Below are 24,912 nucleotides of genomic sequence, written 5' to 3'. Positions count from 1 at the left end.
TATATTATTTGAAACATTTTATGATTTTGGAGAATAATACAAACCCCTCTGCAAGGACAAACAAGAGTGATCAGTGAATTGTGTGATGTCAGTGGAGGCTGATTGGATGAGTTGCATAGCGTGACTTCATCAGTCCTACCATCAGAGAGGTTGAGAGGGGTGTGTGAGGCCGATGTGTGTGGTTAGCCGTGGCTCCATAGCAACACACACACACTCGGCGCATGCCTCACAAACACTTACTGTTGGTGATGGGCTCCATGCAGAAGCCCAGGAGTGCGTGCAGGAAGTCCACGATGTTGTTGAGCGAGTCCTTGTTGACGTAGTCCCTCATGGTCTGACGGAACTGCAGCTTGTCCAGCTTATACAGGTTGGTCAGGCAGTTCTGGGCCTGTATGGGGAACAAGGGGAACAGTAGATCCAAAATGGAGGATGTCTCAGATTCAAACAGCTATCTCAACCGGAGCCAAAATGGATGATGGTTTCCATTCACTCTGATAAAGCCCCTAAAAAATCCAACAGGTCCTATGTTGTCAAATACTACTGTTTCTTGAACCAGGTCTCTCTCTTGCAAAATAGGTTTTTACCTCAGTGAAAATATAAATATATAACTAAATAATTTCATTCAATTTTGTTAAAGGGGCAATCTGTGAGTTGTCTGACCTGCATGCGGAGCCGGTCCCCTGACAGTCCTCTGTGGCCCTCCCCACAGCCGTAGGCACAACCCAGAGACTTGACCATCTTGATCAGCATGGTAAGAGCCAGCCGGTGGGTACTCAGTGAAGAGCCGTCCTCCTTGGAGTTAAACAGAAGGCACAGGGTATTACATGCTACATATAACATTCACACAAGTTGACAGGTTATTACTCACACCAACACATCATGTTTTATTTTGTGTTTTGTTCTAGTAGAATGACATCTATAATATGCTCTGTTCTATCTAATATACAGGTAATTATCTCTCTGTGGCCTTCTGTACCACTATTGTTTGTGCAGACAGGCTCTGATGAAGGTCGACTGGCCGAAAGCTCATCCACAATGAAAGAAATTTGCATCTGACTAGAAGTGTGCAGTGATGTTTTCCTGTTTCTGTACGGGCATGTAAAATGAGATCCGTTACAAGATGTATACAGCCTGTCTTTTTACTGTTGTTTTTATTTCTTTACCTACCTATTGTTCACCTAATACCTTTTTTGCACTATTGGTTAGAGCCTGTAAGTAAACACAAGGTCTACACCTGTTGTATTCAGCGCACATGACAAATAAACTTTGATTTGATTTGAGAAAAATGTAAGAGTTGAAAGCTCATAGACGTATTCTCACACCCACCTTGCTGTCTTTCTCCTTATTGTTCTTCACATCGTCCTTGCTTCCTCCTCCGCTCCCTCCTCCACTTCCCCCACCTCCTCCTCCATCCCCCCCTCCTCCTCCTCCTCCACCCCCTCCTCCTGGTGCCGCCCCGCTGCACCCTCCAGACACGCCCCCTTGGGCGCCACTCAGGCTCTGATTGGCCCCCTCCTTCGGGAGGCGTGTCTCATCGTTCTCCTTGTCGTCGGGCTTGGAGAGCTTCTTTCCCATGCCCGGCACTACCCCCAGCTGCAGCAGGCAGTCGATGATGTTGAGCGACACGTCACAGATGCGTGAGCTGATGTCGTGGGTCAGCACGGCGTAGACCGCCCGCAGGATGGCCTGGGAGGGGTAGACGGGGAGACAAAGGGAGACAGATGGGTCAGTGTCAGGGGTTGGACACATTCAAATGAAGTGCATCCATCCATCACACCATCCATCCATCACACCATCCATCCATCACACCATCCATCACACCATCCATCCATCACACCATCCATCCAACACACCATCCATCACACCATCCATCCATCACACCATCCATCCATCACACCATCCATCCATCACACCATCCATCCATCACACCATCCATCCAACACACCATCCATCACACCATCCATCCATCACACCATCCATCCATCACACCATCCATCCCACCATCCATCCATCCCACCATCCATCCATCACACCATCCATCCATTACACCATCCATCCATCACACCATCCATCCATCACACTATCCATCACACCATCCATCCATCACACCATCCATCCAACAGTCTCCAAGCTTCCCTACTAATTCCTCCCCAAGTGTTGTCCAGGCAGGAACCAGGCAGGAACCAGGCAGGAACCAGGCAGGACATTTACTTGACTGTGATATGTGGTTGTCTCACCTAGCTACCTTAAAGATGAATGCACTAACTGTAAGTCGCTTCTGGATAAGAGCGTTTTCTAAATGACTACATAGTAAATAGAGCCCAATGGTTCAGTAATGCCATGGTAGTGTGAGCCATCCTACTGGAGTTATGATATATAGAGAACCTGGTTATTCCTCCAGTACAGAAACCCTGTCAGAGACCTCAGACCAACAGGTGACACTCTTTATCACTGCCCCTCACCGTAAGGTCCAGCATGCCATTCTTCAGGATGAAGTTGTTGGTGCCCTCGATGTTGTCTCCCTCCTCCAGGCATGAGTAGTTGATACACGAGTCGGTGAAGCTCCGGGGCAGGTTGGCGCACGCCAGCGTCTCGTGGGGCATCTCTGGGATGGGTACAGGGTTACACAGCTTTTTCATGTGTTCGGTGAAGAAGTCGGCATAGCCCACGTTGAAGGACGCTACTGTGGTGTTGAACGTCGCCATGGTGATGGTGGAGATCTGTGAACGCACTGGGGGCGGAGGGGTGGGAGGAGAGGAGGTGAGGGGGTGGAGACATTCACAGATTTAGAGAAAATGTATATTTTGGATGGATGAATAGATGGATAGAGGGAGGGATGGAAGGAAGGATTGATGGAAGGCTTGATGGATAAAGGGATGGATGGATGATGGAGTGATGGATGAGTGGATGGATGGAGTGATAGATAGATGGATGGATATATCATTGAAGGTGTTCCGTTCATAACTGTGGGTGATGACAGAATATGGATGTATGGACTCTCTTACCCTCCCCCTTGGTGTGTACAGTGTTGTGGGTGTAAAGACTCTGACCCTCCCCCTTGGTGTCAACGGTGTTGTGGGTGTATAGACTCTGACCCTCGCCCTTGGCGTGAACGGTGTTGTGGGTGTATAGATTCTTAGCCTCCCCCTTGGCGTGAACAGTGTTGTGGGTGTATAGACTCTTACCCTCCCCCTTGGCGTGAACAGTGTTGTCTCCGTGGCTGTTGGAGTGGTCTGGCATGTCTCTGAGCAGGGAGTGATGGGAGTGTGAGTGTTTAGCACTCAGGTTGTCTGTGTCTGCAGCCGTGTCTGTGCTCCCTCGCCGCGTCAACTTACCTAAAACACCAACAAACACACAACTCTGAGTGAAAGACACCGGCACACAGCATTACAACCAAACACACACTCATTCACACATCCAAACTCACGTTCCTCTTCCCTGCCTTTTAAGACTGCCTAATAGCCAAATAAGCTCATGGCATTGCCACAAACCAATGCATACCACATCCTACTGTACCAGTTAACCCACATCTGTTCATTAAGAAAGTAGGGCTAAACGTTTAGGGCTTTTAAACTGATGCTTACATTCAAATGAGAAAGTCCCTTTTTCTGTGCACCTTTTGCAAAACATTAGAAGCAACAACCTTTCCTAACAACCAGACAAACATTAAGTTAATTAGGCTGACCCAGTTCAGCTGCTGTTAGGGGACTAACTCCTCTGACTCAGCTAATGAGAGCCAGGGGACTAACTCCTCTGACTCAGCTAATGAGAGCCAGGGGACTAACTCCTCTGACTCAGCTAATGAGAGCCAGGGGACTAACTCCTCTGACTCAGCTAATGAAAGCCAGGGGACTAACTCCTCTGACTCAGCTAATGAGAGCCAGGAGACTAACTCCTCTGACTCAGCTAATGAGAGCCAGGGGACTAACTCCTCTGACTCAGCTAATGAGAGCCAGGGGACTAACTCCTCTGACTCAGCTAATGAGAGCCAGGGGACTAACTCCTCTGACTCAGCTAATGAGAGCCAGGAGACTAACTCCTCTGACTCAGCTAATGAGAGCCAGGGGACTAACTCCTCTGACTCAGCTAATGAGAGCCAGGGGACTAACTCCTCTGACTCAGCTAATGAGAGCCAGGGGACTAACTCCTCTGACTCAGCTAATGAGAGCCAGGAGACTAACTCCTCTGACTCAGCTAATGAGAGCCAGGGGACTAACTCCTCTGACTCAGCTAATGAGAGCCAGGGGACTAACTCCTCTGACTCAGCTAATGAGAGCCAGGGGACTAACTCCTCTGACTCAGGTAATGAGAGCCAGTCATTTTCCCTGTACTTTTTAAGTTCCTATTGATATAAAATAGATATATCAATAGATGGATAGACGTGAATAGTACAATCTATTGATAGAGATGATCTATCAGCAGAAAGACAGAGAGATAAAACAGTGAGTGGGTAGTGCTGGTCATATACAGACCTGGGTTCAAATACTATTCGAAATCATTTCAAATATTTTATCTGGGCTTGAGTTTGCCTGGTGCCATGGAACCAATAGAAAAGTTGCATAGCTGCAAACTACGCCCATCTGGCACTCCAGGCAGGCTAAAGCAAGCGCTCAAACTAACGCTTAAACATGTTTCAAAGAATTTCAAAAAGTGTTTGAACCCAGATCTGGTATGGTACCCATGATGGTAGCCTGCCAGCCCCCGCGCTCCAGCGCCCGCCGGTCGTCGCCAGAGAAGCTGGCGAAGGAGAAGGTGGATCGGGTGGGGGACACATCCAGGTGGTCCTCGTGGAGCAGGAAGGGCACACCCATGCGGCGCTGGCGCTTCTTGCCCGTGTGGTGGAACGGGATGGAGCCCTTACGCTCACGGTCCTCCCGCCGGTTCTTGAACTGTACCACGGTCGGTAGGAGGAGACACAAGACAAACACATTCATTCTAAATGTTCTAACTACAGCAGGGTTTTGTTTCCACCTAGCAAGAGTCAGCTGCGTATAATGGTACATTGATTGAGAGGTCGAAACATATTAAAAGGTCAAATGAATAAAAGGGAGAGAAAATGTCGGCCAAATGTTTGAAATGATTTACAAAGACAAAGAAGACAATGATAGATGTGAGGAGATAGGGCCCAATACCCAGAGAGAGAGAGAGAGAAAGACAGAGAAATAGAGAGAGAGAGAGAGGGAAAGACAGAGACGGAGAAAGAGAGAGAGAGAGAAAGACAGAGACAGAGAGAGAGAGAGAGAAACAGAGAGAGAGAGAGAGAAACAGAGAGAGAGAGAGAGAAAGACAGAGAAATAGAGAGAGAGAGAGAGAGAAAGACAGAGACAGAGAAAGAGAGAGAGAGAAACAGAGAGAGAGAGAGAGGACAGAGACAGAGAAAGAGAGAGAGAGAGAAAGACAGAGACAGAGAAAGAGAGAGAGAAACAGAGAGAGAGAGAGAAAGACAGAGACAGAGAAAGAGAGAGCGAGAGAGAGAGAAACAGAGAGAGAGAGAGAGAGAGAAAGACAGAGACAGAGAAAGAGAGAGAGAGAAACAGAGAGACTAATAGAAAGATAATATAATAAAGGCAGATTATAGAACTTGTACATGTATCTCCATGCATCTCACCTTTTTAAAGAGGTTCATCCCCAGGTCAGAGGAAAGGTCGGGTACAGCCTGTCTGCGCAGGTTGGTCAGGGACACCTTAGAGAAGGTCTCTGAGCTGAGGGACTTATCCTCCTCATTGCATTTCAGACTCATGTCCTTATATGGGCAGAGGGCACAGGGGTCAAGAGTGAATGACAGGTGTCAATCAGAGATATAGTGTAGCAATAGGACGTTTTACTGCACAGAGACAGTCAACTTTGTTCCTATACAGTATTTAAGATGGTCATAACTATGGGAAAACCTGAACCACTTGATAATACTGTAATAAGAGCTACAATATAAGGCATTATACTATATAGGGATTACAAACTGGGTGGTTCAAGTCCTGAATGCTGATTGGCTGAAAGCCGTGGTATATCAGACCGTATACCAGGGATATGACTAAACATTTGTTTTTACTGGTCTAATTACGTTGGTAATTAGTTTAGAAAAGCAGTAAGGCACCTCGAGGGTTTGTGGTATAGGGCCAATATAACACGGCGAAGGGCTGTATCCAGGCACTCCACGTTGTGTCATGCATAAGAACAGCCCGTAGCCGTGGTATATTGGCCATATACCACACCCCCCGGGCCGTACTGCTTAATTATACTATACTATATAGGGCATACTATATAGGGCATTTAACTGTTGTATTACTACAAATACTACTACTTATACTAGTACTAGTATTACCTGTGTCTTATGGCTTTACAGTACTGTAGTTATAACACCATATAATACTGTAGTATTAACTAATGATTGACATAAACACAATGGTTATAACCCACCTGAGTCTTGTGGGTGTTGACGAGAGAGGGGGCGGTGGCCACCATGGAGCTGCTGCGAGGGCGGGGCAGAGGCGGGACCAGTGGCTCCGGCGGGCGTTCCGGGCGCTCCTCCAGGATCTGACGCAGGCGCTGCAGGTAGAACATGAGGGCCCAGTGCACCCCCTCCTCCGTCCAGTGGGGCTGCAGCAGGCAGCGCAGGACTGCCACGTCAAAGTAGGTGGCGTAGCGGGCACGCTGGGCCAGGGAGACGGAGATGCCCGCTGGGGCAGAGGTCCTGGGGAAGACAAGTACAGGGAGAGAGGGAGGGGGAGGGGGAGACAAGGTACAGGGAGAGAGGGAGGGGGAGAGAGGGAGGGGAGAGAGAGAGAGGGTGGGAGGAAGTTAGTGACATGAATCTGTAAAGCCCTTTTGATATCAGCAGTTATCACAATGTGCCTTACAGTAACCCGGCCTGGACCCGGCCTAGACCCGGCCTGGACCCGGCCTGGACCCGGCCTAGACCCGGCCTGGACCCGGCCTTTTGCAAATAGTTGTTAAAGGCAGGACTTGTTACTGTAGTTTATGATTTGTAAACAGCCTAACTGAGCTCAAATGATCAAATCAGCACCTCCAAAAAAAAAACTAGATTGATGTCTGATATTATGTTCTAGCTCTGCAAAGAACAATCTGTAAATCTCTGACTGAAATCACTTGCATCTGCCTCAAATGAAATTACCAGTCCCCATCATTTCCTGCCACGTTCATCACTTACAGTGCGTTCAGAATTTATTCACAGACCCCTTGACTTTTTCCACATTTTGTTATGTTACAGCCATATTCTAAAATTGATTTAATTGTTTTTTTACCTCATCATTCTAAACACAATACCCCTTAATGACAAGCAAAAACAGGGTTTTAGAAATGTTTGCAAATGTATAAAAAAATAAAAAGTGTAAATATGACATTTACATAATTAATTATTCAGACCCTTTACTCAGTACTTTGCTGAAGCAGCCTGGAGTATGACGCTACAAGCTCGGCACACCTGTATTTGGGTAACTGTAAAGTAAATATGGACAGTTATTCTAACATGGTCAATGTGCACATTAGAATTTGGTAAGGACCACACATCGTTGCATCCTCGACTTGCATGTTCTGTTACTATGATTTACCACATTCTAAATGTGATTTCTGTCATTCTGAGCACCGTGGGTGAACACCCTAGTCATGCTACGCACCCATATGGGACCCTAATCATGCTACGCACCCATATAGGACCCTAGTCATGCTACGCACTCATATGGGACCCTAGTCATGCTACGCACCCATATGGGACCCTAGTCATGCTACGCACCCATATGGGACCCTAGTCATGCTACGCACCCATATGGGTCCCTAGTCATGCTACGCACCCATATGGGACCCTAGTCATGCTACGCACCCATATGGGACCCTAGTCATGCTACGCACCCATATGGGACCCTAGTCATGCTACGCACCCATATGGGACCCTAGTCATGCTACGCACTCATATGGGACCCTAGTCATGCTACGCACCCATATAGGACCCTAGTCATGCTACGCACCCATATGGGACCCTAGTCATGCTACGCACCCATATGGGACCCTAGTCATGCTACGCACCCATATGGGTCCCTAGTCATGCTACGCACCCATATGGGACCCTAGTCATGCTACGCACCCATATGGGACCCTAGTCATGCTACGCACCCATATGGGACCCTAGTCATGCTACGCACTCATATGGGACCCTAGTCATGCTACGCACCCATATGGGACCCTAGTCATGCTACGCACCCATATGGGTCCGGTAAATTAAAATGTTAATGGTACACACACTCTTCGGCCTGTTAAGATAGAGATGTACGGTGAAATCTATTTTACCTTTATTTAACCAGGCAAGTCAGTTAAGAACAAATTCTTATTTTCAATGACGGCCTAGGAACAGTGGGTTAACTACCTGTTCAGGGGCAGAATGACAGATTTGTACCTTGTCAGCTCGGGGGTTTGAACTTGCAACCTTCCGGTTACTAGTCCAACACTCTAACCACTAGGCTACCATGCCACCCCAGGGTACATAACAGGATCTCGTTTGCTCTCCTCTGTCCCTTCCTCCCTCAGGGTTCCTCCATGACCAAGCAGCTTGGTACTCAGGCCTACCTGGAGCGATCACCTCAGAGAACAGTATCTACAGTGGTCTGTATTTGGGGAGTTTCTCCCATTGTTCTCTACAGATCCTCTCAAGCTCTGTCAGGTTGGATGAGGAGCGACACTGCACAGCTATTTTCAGGTCTCTCCAGAGATGCTAGATCGGGTTCAAGTCTGGCCTCTGGCTGGGCCACTCAAGGACATTCAGAGACTTGTCCCGAAGCCACTCCTACATTGTCTTCGCTGTGTGCATAGGGTCGTTGTCCAGTTGGAAGGTGAACCTTCGCCCCCGTCTGAGGTCCTGAGCACTCTGGAGACAGGTTTTCATCAAGGTTCTCTCTATACTTCGCTCTGTTCATCTTTCCCTCGATCCTGACTAGTCTCCCAGTCCCTGCAGCTGAAAAACATCCCCAGAAGTGACGCTTGGCATTCAGGCCAAAGAGTTCAATCTTGGTTTCATCAGACCTGAGAATCTTGTTTCTTATGGTCTGAGAGTCCTTTAGGTGGGCTGTCATGCATTTTACTGAGCAGTGGCTTCCGTCTGACAACTCGACCATAAAGGCCTGATTGGTGGATTGCTGCAGAGATGGTTGTCCTTCTGGAAGGTTCTCCCATCTCCACAGAGGAACTCTGGAGCTCTGTCAGAGTGACTATTGGGTTCCTGGTCACCTCCCTGACCAAGGCACTTCTCCCCCGATTGCTCAGTTTGGCCAGGCGGCCAGCTCTAGGAAGTCTTGTTGGTTGCAAACTTCTTCCATTTAAGAATGATGGAGGCCACTGTGTTCTTGGAGGTCTTCAATGCTGCAGATATTTTTTGGTACCCTCCCCCAGATCTGTGACTCGACACAATCCTGTCTCAGAGCTCTACGGACATCCTTCAACCTCATGGCTTTGTTTTTGCTCTGACGTGCACTGTCAACTGTGGGACCTTATATAGACAGGTGTCTGCCTTTCCAAATAATGTCCAATCAATTGAATTTACCACAGGGGGACTCCAATCAAGTTGTAGAAACATCTCAAGGATGATCAATGGAAACAGGATGCACCTGTGGCATGTGTTAAACAACAAGGTCCTGTAGCATATGCTAAACAACAAGGCCCTGTAGAATATGCTAAACAAGGCCCTGTAGCATGTGTTACACCACAGGGCCCTGTAGCATGTGTTATACAACAAGGCCCTGTATTATGTGTTAAACAACAAGGCCCTGTATTATGTGTTAAACAACAAGGTCCTGTAGCATGTGTTATACAACAAGGCCCTGTAGCATGTGCTAAACGACAAGGCCCTGTATTATGTGTTAAACAACAAGGCCCTGTAGCATGTGTTAAACAACAAGGCCCTGTAGCATGTGTTATACAACAAGGCCCTGTAGCATGTGTTAAACAACAAGGCCCTGTAGCATGTGTTAAACAACAAGGCCCTGTAGCATGTGTTAAACAACAAGGCCCTGTATTATGTGTTAAACAACAAGGCCCTGTAGCATGTGTTATACAACAAGGCCCTGTAGCATGTGCTAAACAACAAGGCCCTGTAGCATGTGTTAAACAACAAGGCCCTGTATTATGTGTTAAACAACAAGGCCCTGTAGCATGTGTTATACAACAAGGCCCTGTAGCATGTGTTATACAACAAGGCCCTGTAGCATGTGCTAAACAACAAGGCCCTGTAGCATGTGTTAAACAACAAGGCCCTGTAGCATGTGTTATACAACAAGGCCCTGTAGCATGTGTTATACAACAAGGCCCTGTAGCATGTGTTAAACAACAAGGCCCTGTAGCATGTGTTAAACAACAAGGCCCTGTAGCATGTGTTAAACAACAAGGCCCTGCAGCGTGTGTTTCTGTGGAGATTTAGAGACTGGATTTTCAGCCTACGTGAGCCCACTATCAATAAGACTTTAGCTCAGCAGCCAAGATGAAGGTCACTGGCTGGTGGCTCATATTTATTAAGTCACACTGTAGAAAAACAGTTTACAATGAGACACGAAACTAGCTTTTCTTATTGGACATGCTCAGGGAGCCACTCCTTGTTTCAATCTATCTTGGTTACGTTTGATGCCTTATGAATACAGCCCTGGTGCATGGCAAAGGAGCCGATATACAGGGCTACACCGCACCACAACAATAGAATGAGATTTATACTGTAGTGAAAGCAGAGAGGGGGAGGAGGGAGGGAGGGGGAAGCATTTCATCTTAGCTGTACTATTAAACTGAGTCGGGTTGAGACGGTCAATACTAGAAGAATCAATGTCAGAGTACAGGATGCAGGAGCAGTATTGTGTTACACTGTCTAAACGACACACGCACACTCAAAGCTTTCGGTTTGTGTTGTGGAGAGGTTGCTGTGGCGACTGAGTGACGTACATACACCCACCCCCAGGAGAGACACTGCCCAACCTGGACTCCCTCCATTGCAGCAGGGGTTGCCATGGAAACTGCATCAGCATCGCATCACAGTGGGAAGGAGTGATTGGAGTGCATGGCAACACCGGAGCTGTACGTCAGCGGTATTAATCAGGGGAGAGAGCTTATTTAGATTCACAGCTGGAAGTCCTATAAATGTGAATCTCATGAAGAGAGATGGATTGTTTCACTCTGCTGTCACACTGCATTAAGGTGAGGATGGCTGGGAGACATCTCTCTCATTCTCCATACCCAATATCCACATTAAATCAACCAGGGGTGGACTGGCCATATGGCATTTTGGGCAAATACAAGATGGGCTGGTCGATTCTTAGCCCAGGGGGCCTCAAGAAAAAAAAATGGGCCGATATGGGGGCCTCAAGGAAAAACATTGTCCGGTGTGTTAGAAATGACAGGGCCGATTTCTGGTCCCAGTCCGCCTCTGATGGAACCTATGATTGAATGTGTTGCATTACTGAATTCAAACAGTATAGAGATCCTATTAAATTACTAGAGGGGTGATGTCATAAACCCTAAAAGTTTCAGAATGGGGTGAAAATGGCAGCCATATTGGACAGGGAGAAATCCCACCCAGTCTAATGTGAATGAATGGCAGCCATATTGGACAGGGATAAATCCCACCCAGTCTAATGTGAATGAATGGCAGCCATATTGGACAGGGAGAAATCCCACCCAGTCTAATGTGAATGAATGGCAGCCATATTGGACAGGGAGAAATCCAACCCAGTCTAATGTGAATGAATGGCAGCCATATTGGACAGGGAGAAATCCCACCCAGTCTAATGTGAATGAATGGCAGCCATATTGGACAGGGAGAAATCCAACCCAGTCTAATGTGAATGAATGGCAGCCATATTGGACAGGGAGAAATCCCACCCAGTCTAATGTGAATGAATGGCGGCCATATTGGACAGGGAGAAATCCAACCCAGTCTAATGTGAATGAATGGCAGCCATATTGGACAGGGAGAAATCCCACCCAGTCTAATGTGAATGAATGGCAGCCATATTGGACAGGGAGAAATCCAACCCAGTCTAATGTGAATGAATGGCAGTAGAGACATAATCCTGATTTTACTGATGAAGGAGAATAAAAGTGAAATAGGCATGTGATATATCAGAAATTGCGTAACAGAATTATTGTCAACCTAAAATATTGTTATAGAATTACAGTTTATACAGGTTTTATACAAAGTTTATGTATATATATATAGCCTCTAAAATATATGTAAACAGACCATAAATGTCAAAATGTTTCCTTTCCTGGAAAGCTGAGAGTGCTGTTATATGATACAATATCAGAATATGTTGTAGTTACAACTTGTCTGAGTCCTATCATCAACTGATTTCAGACAGTGTATGGCTGTGACTGCATTGTTTGAATGGCTATGGCTAACTTACAGTCAGGTCAAACATTGCAGTCAGAATAACAGGAAAGTAGCTGCATTTGCATTTGTTTAAGCTGTTTTCTACTTAAATGTATTTAGATACCTTCATAAGAATGAGCTAATGATGCACGACTTCTTCCGGCAGAGAACATGTGCTCTCTTGTCAGGACACTGTTGTTCAGGGAAGCTAGCCAACAACACAGCTTACACATTCACTTCAAACTGAAGTTGGAAAGAGACACTGTTGTTCAGGGAAGCTAGCCAACATCACAGCTTACACATTCACTTCAAACTGAAGTTGGAAAGAGACACTGTTGTTCAGGGAAGCTAGCCAACAACACAGCTTACACATTCACTTCAAACTGAAGTTGGAAAGAGACACTGTTGTTCAGGGAAGCTAGCCAACAACACAGCTTACACATTCACTTCAAACTGAAGTTGGAAAGAGACACTGTTGTTCAGGGAAGCTAGCCAACAACACAGCTTACACATTCACTTCAAACTGAAGTTGGAAAGAGACACTGTTGTTCAGGGAAGCTAGCCAACAACACAGCTTACACATTCACTTCAAACTGAAGTTGGAAAGAGACACTGTTGTTCAGGGAAGCTAGCCAACAACACAGCTTACACATTCACTTCAAACTGAAGTTGGAAAGAGACACTGTTGTTCAGGGAAGCTAGCCAACAACACAGCTTACACATTCACTTCAAACTGAAGTTGGAAAGAGACACTGTTGTTCAGGGAAGCTAGCCAACAACACAGCTTACACATTCACTTCAAACTGAAGTTGGAAAGAGACACTGTTGTTCAGGGAAGCTAGCCAACAACACAGCTTACACATTCACTTCAAACAGAAGTTGGAAAGACTGCAAACTAGCTGCATTTAGATTCATTTGACATTTATTTGTATATATATCCATAAATATTATGCCAGCAGATTCATGATTTCGACTAGTTGAGAAACGCTGCCCGCCTGTCTTGTCTCATCCCTACTCCCGACCCCTACACGTTCATTACTGTGAGACAGCTGGAGATGTCAGAGAGACAGACCGCAGGTTTTATACAAATCTCCGCTATTGAAAACCAATTGCTAGTCTATGCTTTTTACAGTGGAGATCATGTTTATACATTGTCTGGCTGGGCTAATGAGACAGTGGATTGCTCGGTCAGATGGAACAGAGGAAATAGGCATTTTAACGTCATAGATTTAGCTGGTGGTAACTTGCGGAATAGACACCGGCTTGAATGCTCTTTTAACCAATCAGCTTCCAGGATTAGACCAACCTGTTGTATAAACTCTTACATTCAACACTCACAGTTTTACCCTAAAATGAATTAATCATTAACTGGATGCATGCCAAATCATTTAAATCCAAATCGTTCTTCTTCCCCCTAAGCGGGCACAGGTTGGGCACTGGGTCTGAGGGTCAGGTTGGGCACTGGGTCTGAGGGTCAGGTTGGGCAGTGGGTCTGAGGGTCAGGTTGGGCAATGGGTCTGAGGGTCAGGTTGGGCACTGGGTCTGAGGGTCAGGTTGGGCAGTGGGTCTGAGGGTCATGTTGGGCACTGGGTCTGAGGGTCAGGTTGGGCATTGGGTCTGAGGGTCAGCTTGGGCAGTGGGTCTGAGGGTCAAATTGGGCAGTGGGTCTGAGGGTCAGCTTGGGCAGTGGGTCTGAGGGTTGAATTGGGCAGTGGGTCTGAGGGTCAAATTGGGCAGTGGGTCTGAGGGTCAGCTTGGGCAGTGGGTCTGAGGGTTAAATTGGGCAATGTCTATCCATTATGTGCCTGCCTGATGCTCTGGGCCAATGTACAGAGTTGGAGACTGGAAGGGCCAGCATTAGACACACACACACACACACACACACACACACACACACTGGCAGTGCCAGCATCAGACATGCACACACACACTGGCAGTGCCAGCATTAGACATGCACCATGTTAGTTTAGCATCATTACCCTGGGTAAAGTGTCTCATTGGTAAGAGCAGGCAGACAGGGAGAGACAGATCTGTTTCAGTCTCTGTCTATATCTGGTGTCTGCCTGGGAGGCTGAGAGGAACAAGTTGTAACTCATTATACTGATCATAATACACAAGGGATGGAGTGGAACCTCTGAATGAGCGCTCGGGTGTGTGTGTGTGTGTGTGTGTGTGTGTGTGTGTGTGTGTGTGTGTGTGTGTGTGTGTGTGTGTGTGTGTGTGTGTGTGTGTGTGTGTGTGTGTGTGTGTGTGTGTGTGTGTGTGTGTGTGTGTGTGTGTTGTGTGTGTGTGTGTGTGTGTGTGCTGTGAGCTACTGAGCCATACTAAGCTATGATGAACAGGTGAAGCTGCAGGCTACATTATATAACATTAATCTAGATGAATGCAGCCAGTTTGTTCTTTCTAGACTGCTATAAGGTCAACATGTACTAGTCCTGTATAATAGTAACGTTACAGTCAGTCAGGCTACTATACTGGACAGCAATGCCTTCACCTTCATACAACATCATATGCATGCGACATGACAGTTCCATTAAAGGGGCAATCTGGGATTCAAACAACAAATACAGTGGCAAGAAAAAGTATGTGAACCCTTCGGAATCATTTTCTGCAGAAATTGGTCATAAAATCAGATCTGATCTTCATCTAAGTCACAACAACAGACAAACACAGTCTGCTTAAACTAATAACACACAAATTATTGTATTTTTCTTGTCTATATTGAATACATAATTTAAACATTCACAGTGTAGGTTGGAAAAAGTATGTGAACCCCTAGGTACTCCAAAAGCTAATTGGAGTCAGGAGTCAACTAACCTGGAGTCCAATCAATGAGACGAGATTGGAGATGTTGGTTAGACCTGCCCTGCCCCATAAAAAACTCTCACAAAATTTGAGTTTGCAATTCACAAGAAGCATAGCCTAATGTGAACCATGCCTTGAACAAAATAGATCTCAGAAGACCCAAAATTAAGAATTGTTGACTTGCATAACGCTGGAAAGGGTTACAAAAGTATCTCTAAAAGCCTTGATGTTCATCAGTTCACGGTAAGACAAATTGTCTATAAATGGAGAAAGTTCAGCACTGTTGCTACTCTCCCTAGGAGTGGCCGTCGTGCAAAGACGACTGCAAGAGTACAGTGCAGAATGCCTCATGAGGTTAAGAAGAATCCTAGAGTGTCAGCTAAAGACAAAGAAATCTCTGGAACATTCTAACATCTCTGTTGACGAGTCTACGAAACATAAAACACTAAACAAGAATGATGTTCATGGGAGGACGGATGAAGACACTGCTGTTCAAAAAAAACATTGCTGCACATCTGAAGTTTGCAAAATAGCATCTGGATGTTCCACAGCGCTACTGGCTTAATATTCTGTGACAGATGAAACTAAAGTTGAGTTGTTTGGAAGGAACACACAACACAATATGTGGAGAAAAAAAGGCACAGCACACCAACATCAAAACCTCAACCCAACTGTAAAGTATGGTGGAGGGAGCATCATGGTTTGGAGCTGCTTTTCTGCCTCAGGGCCTGGACAGCTTGCTATCATCAAGTTTATCAAGACATTTTGCAGGAGAATGTAAGGCTATCTGTCTGTCAATTGAAGCTCAACAGAAGTTGGGTGACGCAACAGGACAACGAACCAAAACACAGAAGTAAATCAACAACAGAATGGCTTCAACAGAAGAAAATACTCCTTCTGTAGAGGCCCAGTCAGAGTCCTGACCTCAACCCGATTGAGATGCTGTGGCATGACCTCAAGAGAGCGGTTCACACCAGACATCCCAAGAATATTGCTGAACTGAACCAGTTTTATACAGAGGATCGGACCAAACTTCTTCCTGACCGTTGTGCAGGTCTGATCCTCAACTACAGAACATTTTTGGTTGAGGTTATTGCTGCCAGAGTAGGGTCAAGCAGTTATTAAAACCAAGGGTTCACATACTTTTTCCACCCTGTACTGTGAATGTTTCCACGGTGTGTTCAATAAGACATGGAAACGTATATTTTGTTTGTGTGTTATTAGTTTAAGAAGACTGTGTGTCTATTGTTGTGACTTAGATGAAGATCAGATCAAATTTTATGACCAGTTTATGTAGAGGTTCAGGTAATTCCAAAGGGTTCACATTCATTTCTTGCCACTGTATCTGTACCAATCCCTTTAATGTCTCCTTACTGTTCACATTTTCCATGTATCATATGTCGTGTGTGTGTGTTTTATATGAACTGCACAGTTCATAACGGCTTACTTCTTCTTGGCGATCCCTTTGTCGAGTGGAGCCTGTCGCGTTGACGGCCCACCTCTTTCCACTGAGTTGCCGCGGCGACAGCTCTGCTCTCCAGCCCCGGGGGAGGATGAATCTGATTGGGCCGTTTCACAGACCACCTGGAAACCCTGCAGACAGAGCAAATAAGAGTCTGTCAGTCAAGAGGTTTCTAGTCTCTTCTAATCAGATGCTACGCACACGCACAGATCATACCAGCAAGGGTAATTTTTTAAAACCTTTATTTAACTAGGCAAGTCATTTAAGAATAAATGATTATTTACAATGACGGCCTACCCCGGCCAAACCCGGACAACGCTGAGCCAATTGTGCGCCGTCCTATGGGACTCCCAATCATGGCTGGATGTGATACAGCCTGGATTTAAACCAGAGACTGTAGTGACACCTCTTGCACTGAGATGCAGTGCCTTAGACCTCTGCGCCACTTGGGAGTGATAACAATATTAGCAGAGGCCCTGGGGGGGAGAGGGGGCTGGAGGAGGGGTACAGCTGTCTCACTGCTGCCGAAGACGAACACTCACCATGGGGCCTTGGTTTCTGGACCCACAGGGGCTACACTGGTTGTTCACCGGGGAGTTCCTCTTGGCTGTTGACAAAACAGGTGGTAGTTTACAGAATATAATCTAACAGAATATAATCTAACAGAATATAATCTAATAGAATATAATCTAACATAATAGAATCTAATAGAATAGAATCTAATAGAATAGAATAGAATGCACTCTTAGTAAAAAGGATTCCAAAAGGGTTCTTTGGCTGTCCCCATAAGAGGTCCTTTTGAAGAACCCTTTTCGGTTCCAGGAACCCTCTATGGACAGGGCAGAAGATCCCTTTTAGGGTCTAGACTCTGTAGAATAGACTAAAATATCACTTTTGTTACTATGGTATTTGGTTTGGATATTACTAATGTCTCATGTAAAACAGCAGAGTAGAACTCATATGATTCCATAGAGTCTGTACTACACGCTTTCTTTGGTGTCCTCTGGGTGTCTCACCTGTCACAATGTTCCTCACAGGCTTGATGAGGGCAGAGAAGGCGGGGACGTCAGGTTGCCGGTGCTCCCACATTGGCTGCCATATGATGAGACCACTGGCCAATCGGAAAGTCAGATCAGACTCCTAGACAACACAGCGAAAAAGTTTACAGACACACACACACACACAGACACACACCAAAGCATTCCCAGAGCCATGAAACACAACCGCAGCATCTATCCACACATATCAATAGGGGGTAGTCCAGCAGGAAGGATGAATCAGAGGTACCTTGATGCGGTGAATGAGGGGAGCAAAGAGGAAGACAAACAGCTCCACAGTGGCCATGCTCTTGTGGAAGAGCTTGGTGCGGGCGTGCTCATCCTCCTCCAGGGACCCGCTACAGCGTGGCGCTCCTGACCCAGAACCGGTCCCTGATCCTGGGCCACCTTGGCCACCTCTGGCTGGCGGGGAACCCTGGTTCCCAATCCCCATTGGCTGGAGGAAGGCTGAGCTGCTGCTGCCTCCCGACCATCCGTGGCCCAGGCTGGGCTCCTGGTTGCACTCCTGGGCCGCCTCCAGTAGCATCCAGTGAAGGGTATGGAGCAGCTTGGTCTCCGCCACGCCCAGCTTGTCCTGGTGACCTGTGGTTAGAGGGGGGTTAGGGGTGAGGGGTCAGAGCAGGGGTGTCAAACATATGGCCTGTTCAATGCGGCCCAGTGGTGGTTTGATCACAGAGGCCCTAAACCCAGAGGCCCAACATTGCAATACTTCCGGGAACGCTTTGTGGAGCACAGAATCCGCTTAACTACTTAATAAAACCAAATCGAAACCGTGTAGAAATTATAATGGTCCGACATTTACAGTCTCTTCACTCTGTCCAGCTTGATAACAGTCATTTACAGTCTCTTCACTCTGTCCAGCTTGATAACAGTCATCTATTGTCTCTTCACTCTGTCAAGCTTGATAACAGTCATCTATAGTCTCTTCACTCTGTCCAGCTTGATAACAGTCATTTACAGTCTCTTCACTCTGTCCAGCTTGATAACAGTCATCTATTGTCTCTTCACTCTGTCCAGCTTGATAACAGTCATTTACAGTCTCTTCACTCTGTCCAGCTTGATAACAGTCATCTATAGTCTCTTCACTCTGTCCAGCTTGATAACAGTCATTTACAGTCTCTTCACTCTGTCCAGCTTGATAACATTCATCTATTGTCTCTTCACTCTGTCCAGCTTGATAACAGTCATCTATAGTCTCTTCACTCTGTCCAGCTTGATAACAGTCATCTATAGTCTCTTCACTCTGTCCAGCTTGATAACAGTCATTTACAGTCTCTTCACTCTGTCCAGCTTGATAACAGTCATCTATTGTCTCTTCACTCTGTCCAGCTTGATAACAGTCATTTATAGTCTCTTCACTCTGTCCAGCTTGATAACAGTCATTTACAGTCTCTTCACTCTGTCCAGCTTGATAACAGTCATTTATAGTCTCTTCACTCTGTCCAGATTGATAACAGTCATTTATAGTCTCTTCACTCTGTCCAGCTTGATAACAGTCATTTATAGTCTCTTCACTATGTCCAGCTTGATAACAGTCATTTATAGTCTCTTCCCTCTGTCCAGCTTGATAACAGTCATTTACAGTCTCTTCACTCTGTCCAGCTTGATAACAGTCATTTACAGTCTCTTCACTCTGTCCAGCTTGATAACAGTCATTTATAGTCTCTTCACTCTGTCCAGCTTGATAACAGTCATTTATAGTCTCTTCACTCTGTCCAGCTTGATAACAGTCATTTATAGTCTCTTCCCTCTGTCCAGCTTGATAACAGTCATTTATAGTCTCTTCACTCTGTCCAGCTTGATAACAGTTATCGATACGAAAGCTAGACAGTTAGGGAGCATCGAAATTTCAAAAAGTAATGGATAGAGGACAAATTTTGGGAGGCAAAATAAGTTTGGCACCCCTGGATCAGAGATTAGTGTTTGATTGGTGTGATGGGATACATGGGTGTGTGTGGTGGGAGGGGGGGGTGTATTACTGTATTCATGTCTGTGTGTGTATGTCTGAGTGTGTGAATTACTGTATTCATGTCTGTATTACTGTATGCATGTCTGTGTGTGAATTACTGTATGCATGTCTGCGTGTGTGAATTACTGTATTTGTGTCTGTATTACTGTATGCGTGTCTGTATTACTGTATGCGTGTCTGTATTACTGTATTCCTGTCTGTATTACTGTATGTTAGTCTGTATTACTGTATGCGTGTCTATATTACTGTATGCGTGTCTGTATTCCTGTCTGTATTACTGTATTCCTGTCTGTATTACTGTATGTGTGTCTGTATTACTGTATGCCTGTCTGTATTACTGTATGTGTGTCTGTATTACTGTATGTGTGTCTGTATTACTGTATGCGTGTCTGTATTACTGTATGTGTGTCTGTATTACTGTATTCCTGTCTGTATTACTGTATGCGTGTCTGTATTACTGTATGCGTGTCTGTATTACTGTATTCCTGTTTGTATTACTGTATGCGTGTCTGTATTACTGTATGCGTGTCTGTATTACTGTATGTGTGTCTGTATTACTGTATCCGTGTCTGTGTGCGTGCCTGTGCATGCATGTGTGTGTCTGCGTCCATGTGTGTTTACCCAGCTTGTTCCTGTTAGAGAGCAGGATGGCGGTGCAGTGGAGCACGTGGGGCAGGGCGGCCTGGACCAGCTCCCAGCGAGAGATGCTCTGGATGGCCTCCGACAGCACCGGGGAGAGACCGTGGAGCTTGTTTTCCACCAGCACCCGCTCAAAGGACTAGGAGAGAGACACAGTGGCCCGTATTCATTAAATGTCTCAGAGTAGGAGTGCTGATCTGGGATCAGGTCCCCCTGTCCATGTAATCCTATTTGTTATTATGTAAAAGGTAAACCTGATCCTAGATCAGCACTCATACTTGGAGATGCTTCATGAACATGGGCCAGTGACGTCTCTGAGCCAGAAACTGAAGGGTCATTGAGTGCCAGTGGATGTGGCCCATATGTGTCCTCAAGCAAAGTAATATGGCTTGGGGAAAGCAGCAAGCCTGAGTTATTGCCCAATTTACTATATGGTCATACACTCAAAGACGTGTTATTACAATGTATAGATTCATTATAAAGACGAGTTTGAACTAGCTACAATTCATAGTAATAACAGTTTAAACACAAGGACAAGGTACAGAATATAACAGATCAAACTCCAATCTGCTAAATGCAACTGGAAAATGCTCCCCTAATTCGCCGGTGCGGTGAGGCCGCGGGAGAAGCAGAGCGATGATTCATTCTAATCATAACTATTCCATTAAGAAAATGGCTTACCACACAAGATGCCTCATATTGTTTCCCCAACTTCGGCCTCAGAAACGCGCTGCAATCATGAAAACATTGGAGCGTGTTTAATTTTCATTACATCATTGATTGAAAATAATATCATTAGCTACATAGGGTAAATTGAATAGGCTGTGACGCAAATGTTGGAGCTAGATGACAAAACGTCTTCGTGCAAGCGGCCAGTGGTATCATCCAAATGATAAAATATGATCGCTTATACCGCTCATAGCCTAGCCCTACCTCTAGAAATAACAGTGAACATACTGTATACATGTCAGATGGCTTCAGCCGTAGGTTACAGCGGATGCATGATAAGGCAATCACCTTCACCTTATCCCAACCATGTCTACAGGTGTGACATCTTAGCCTGCCCCCCCTCCTCCTCCTCTAGAACGAGAACTAGCTGTTTTTCTCAGGGTTTTTTCTTTTCATTTTGTTGTATGTATGGATGTATTGAATAGGCTACAATAGCCTAACCAAATGAACTGACGCATTGCCTGATATGACAACCCTGTCAACGGGTGTATAATGAGTAAAATGATTGACACTCACATAAAAAACCTTCTATACAGATGTAACACACATTTTAATTTACAACCTAAGGGAGCGAGTTAGCTTGGTTGACATATAATCTCACCCCCGTATATTCTGAGCAGCGGCAAACACCTGTTATCAATGACTGTCACGACACTAACCTGGTCTGCCTCCACAAGAAGGTCTGGATCGGGAACGGTATACCCTTGCCGCACTCCGTGTCGGTCTCATCCAGGCTTTTCCGCTTCACCATCTTGTCGACTTGTCGCGGTCCAGACGTAGCTGGGTCCGGTCGTCCCAGGTGATGTGATGCCTCACGACATGATTCCGTTCGGCTTGTGTAAAATGGCTGCAAATGTCGGCGGTGGTAGAGGTAACAGAGCGAGATCTATATGGTTTCAGCACCTCCTTCGGAGCAGCGGCAGCGGGGAACTGCAGAGTGATCTATCACACAGCGGCGCGGGGGGGGGGGGGGGGGGGGTTGTTAAAACGCAATACGACTACTAGGAAGTAAGAACAGATGCCTTCCTTACCAACATGAGTATGACCGGGGCGGCTACTGGGAACAGTAGGCTAAACGACGAGAAAAAAACACCGATATAAAAGCAGAATCGGTTTACACACAACATGCGGCACATTCAGGCTGGAGTATTTCTCCACACATATTTAATCTATCCCCATATGAATAACATATGAATAACAACAGGTTGTTTAATTACCTTGAAATAAAACCCCTGTATTGATTACATTAACATTTCATGATATGACACGTCACTAAAGGGGAATAAAATAACCCACAAATACCTTATAGTGATATTCACACAATTACGATTATTGGTCGGCTGTACAGCTATTAAACGTGTTATCTAAAAAAAAAAACATGACAGTGATCTGTTCTGATGGGCACAACCTTTTGGCCCAACAACATCTGTTGTTCAGATGGGCCCAAATACATCCGTTGCATGCAGTTAGCCTTCCCAAATTACATCACCTAAAATGACTCCATGAATTACCCTTCACATAATCTCTTCCCTGTCGCTCTCTCGCTTTCTCGCTCTCTCTCTGTCATTCTCTCTGTCACACCCTGGCCATAGAGAGGCTTTTATTCTCTATTTTGGTTAGGCCAGGGTGTGACTAGGGTGAGCATTCTAGTTTCTTTATTTCTATGTTTCTATGTTTTCTAATGTGGGTAGTTATCTTTGTTGGTGGCACTATAGCCAAAGTCGTTTCTTTGTTTCTTGTTTTGTTGGCGACATTTACATAAATAAAGGAAAATGTACGCTCACCACGCTGCACCTTGGTCGGTCAATTCCACGATGATGCCCGTGACACTCAGTAGCATGCAATCTAGCACTCACAGTCCCAATAACGTAATGCAGACACATTTATGACATTTTAAAAACAGCTCATTATATTTGGGAAGACCCAGAAAATGTTTCAAACGAATGTATTTAGTTCATTTTATTATTTTATTCCTGTTATTATTATGTTGGAGTGTTTTGTCAACAGCATTGTTTCAAACATTGTAAAGTGTGCACATCTACATGGTCTCTTTAAATACACTTAAAACAGGCAAAGTGTTGTGGGAGGGGGAGGAGGAGGGAAGAAGGGGTTTGAGAAAAACACTGAAAGGGTAACCAACATCTGGAAATTGGGGGTGGGAGGGAGGGAATCACAAATGGTGACAGATAAAAGTAAGCTAGAACATTTTGATCAAACACGTACAAGTTGAGAATGACTTCCTTTTCCTTCCACTACGTCCCTTCATTACTCTAACCTTCTTTCCTCAGGAAGTCCCGTCCGTACGATCCGACTGGGACATTTTCACAGTGTACAACCATAGCTGCTATTTTTCATGGAATGTTTATTTAAATATAAAGCTTCAGACACGTTCTGCGTAGTTACACAAGCGACGGCAGGCCCTTAGCTCATTCAAGGTCCATGTTCTTGCTACTCTAAACGTAAGAGAAAGGCTTATTGGAAGCAAACGTATTAGTCTAAGGCTGGTACAAAGCGGTTATAGACTGTGTTCACTGACTAGACACAGTATAGTCCCTAGCTACAGTGTTCACTCTCTAGATCTTTAATGTCTATAACTCGGTGCTATTAGGTCACTCACTGGCTTTTGTCACGTCAGCATAACAGCGACTGTTTGGTGAAAATCACAGAGCTACTGTATGTAAAATGAATGCTCACATCACTGAAGCAGAAAAGCAGCCTGATGGCTCGTGGAAGAGGTCTATTGGAAAGCGAGGGTTTTATAGCATTGTAACTTGACATGACAGCATGTGCCAATCTAGTTCAGCCACCGTGACATCAACACTACCATTTGCACTATTAATGAGATAAAACAAACTCAACAAAACCACATTTTGTCCAATAATTCAGCAAATTACATCATGAAGTCATATAGTCACATGACTAAAACAAAATCAATTCTAATAGTAAACATCCCATTGTCTGCCAATGAATTGAAACAAGCTTGTCTGAACAGCTATTTCTTACCGTTACAGTTGTAACATGTTGCATTGTATTGAATTGTGTTGTGTTGTAGATTAATTGTTGTTCACAAACGTAACAGCCTCCTGTCTACGAGACACATACAGGACCTGGGATACTGGATCAGATACACTGCATGATCAAAAGTATGTGGACAGCTGCTCATCAAACATCTCATTCCAAAATCATGGGCATTAACCTCTTTTTTTAAATGTTCACATAAAATGACATACCCAAATCTAGATTTGGTCCCCCCTTTGCCGCTATAACAGCCATCCACTCTTCTGAGAAGGCTTTCCACTAGATGTTGGTACATTGCTGCGAGGACTTTCTTCCATTCAGCCACGAGCATTAGTGAGGCTGGGCACTGATGTTGGGTGATTAGGCCTGGTTCGCAGTTGGCGTTCCAATTCATCCCAAAGGTGTTCGATGGGGGTTGAAGTCAGGGCTCTGTGCAAACCAGTCAAGTTCTTCCACACCGATCTCAACAAACTATTTCTGTATGGACCTGGCTTTGTGCACAGGGGCATTGTCATGCTGAAACGGGAAAGGGACTTCCCCAAACTGTTGCCACAAAGTTGGACACAGAATCGTCAAGAATGTCATTGTATGCTGTAGTGTTATGATTTCCCTTCACTGAACCTAAGGGGCCTAGCCCGAACCATGAAAAACAGCCCCAGACCATTATTCCTCCTCCACCAAACTTTACAGCTGGCACTATGCATTGGGGAAGGTAGCATTCTCCTGGCATCTGCCAAACCCAGATACTCCCGTTGGACTGCCAGATGGTGAAGCATGATTCATCACTCCAGAGAACGTATTTCCACTGCTCCAGAGTCCAATGGCAGCGAGCATTACACCACTCCAGCAGACTCTTGGCATTGTGCATGGTGATCGTAGG

General features: G+C 45.5%; 1 protein-coding gene across 1 annotated transcript in view; it reads right to left on the bottom strand.

The window, feature by feature from the left end:
- The window catches only part of LOC110514120 (protein unc-80 homolog), a 95,699-nt gene extending 73,743 nt beyond the window's left edge, over positions 1–21,956 (bottom strand). The window contains exons 1-15 of the mRNA XM_036951795.1: positions 21,674–21,956; positions 20,967–21,015; positions 20,268–20,424; positions 17,907–18,259; positions 17,636–17,759; positions 17,162–17,226; positions 16,605–16,750; positions 6,415–6,688; positions 5,609–5,743; positions 4,679–4,889; positions 3,186–3,335; positions 2,463–2,731; positions 1,327–1,686; positions 661–792; positions 241–388 (exon numbers count right to left, since the gene is read on the bottom strand). Coding sequence (XP_036807690.1) covers positions 241–388; positions 661–792; positions 1,327–1,686; positions 2,463–2,731; positions 3,186–3,335; positions 4,679–4,889; positions 5,609–5,743; positions 6,415–6,688; positions 16,605–16,750; positions 17,162–17,226; positions 17,636–17,759; positions 17,907–18,259; positions 20,268–20,424; positions 20,967–21,015; positions 21,674–21,765 — 2,665 coding nt within the window. The 5' untranslated portion in view covers positions 21,766–21,956. The remainder of the gene's footprint in view (positions 1–240; positions 389–660; positions 793–1,326; positions 1,687–2,462; positions 2,732–3,185; positions 3,336–4,678; positions 4,890–5,608; positions 5,744–6,414; positions 6,689–16,604; positions 16,751–17,161; positions 17,227–17,635; positions 17,760–17,906; positions 18,260–20,267; positions 20,425–20,966; positions 21,016–21,673) is intronic.
- Positions 21,957–24,912: the final 2,956 nt, after the last annotated feature.

This window comes from Oncorhynchus mykiss, chromosome 18 (assembly GCF_013265735.2).
Source record: "Oncorhynchus mykiss isolate Arlee chromosome 18, USDA_OmykA_1.1, whole genome shotgun sequence".
Lineage (NCBI taxonomy): Eukaryota > Metazoa > Chordata > Actinopteri > Salmoniformes > Salmonidae > Oncorhynchus > Oncorhynchus mykiss.
Note: the sequence above shows the minus strand (reverse complement) of the source record. Positions and strands in the feature narration are given on the sequence as shown.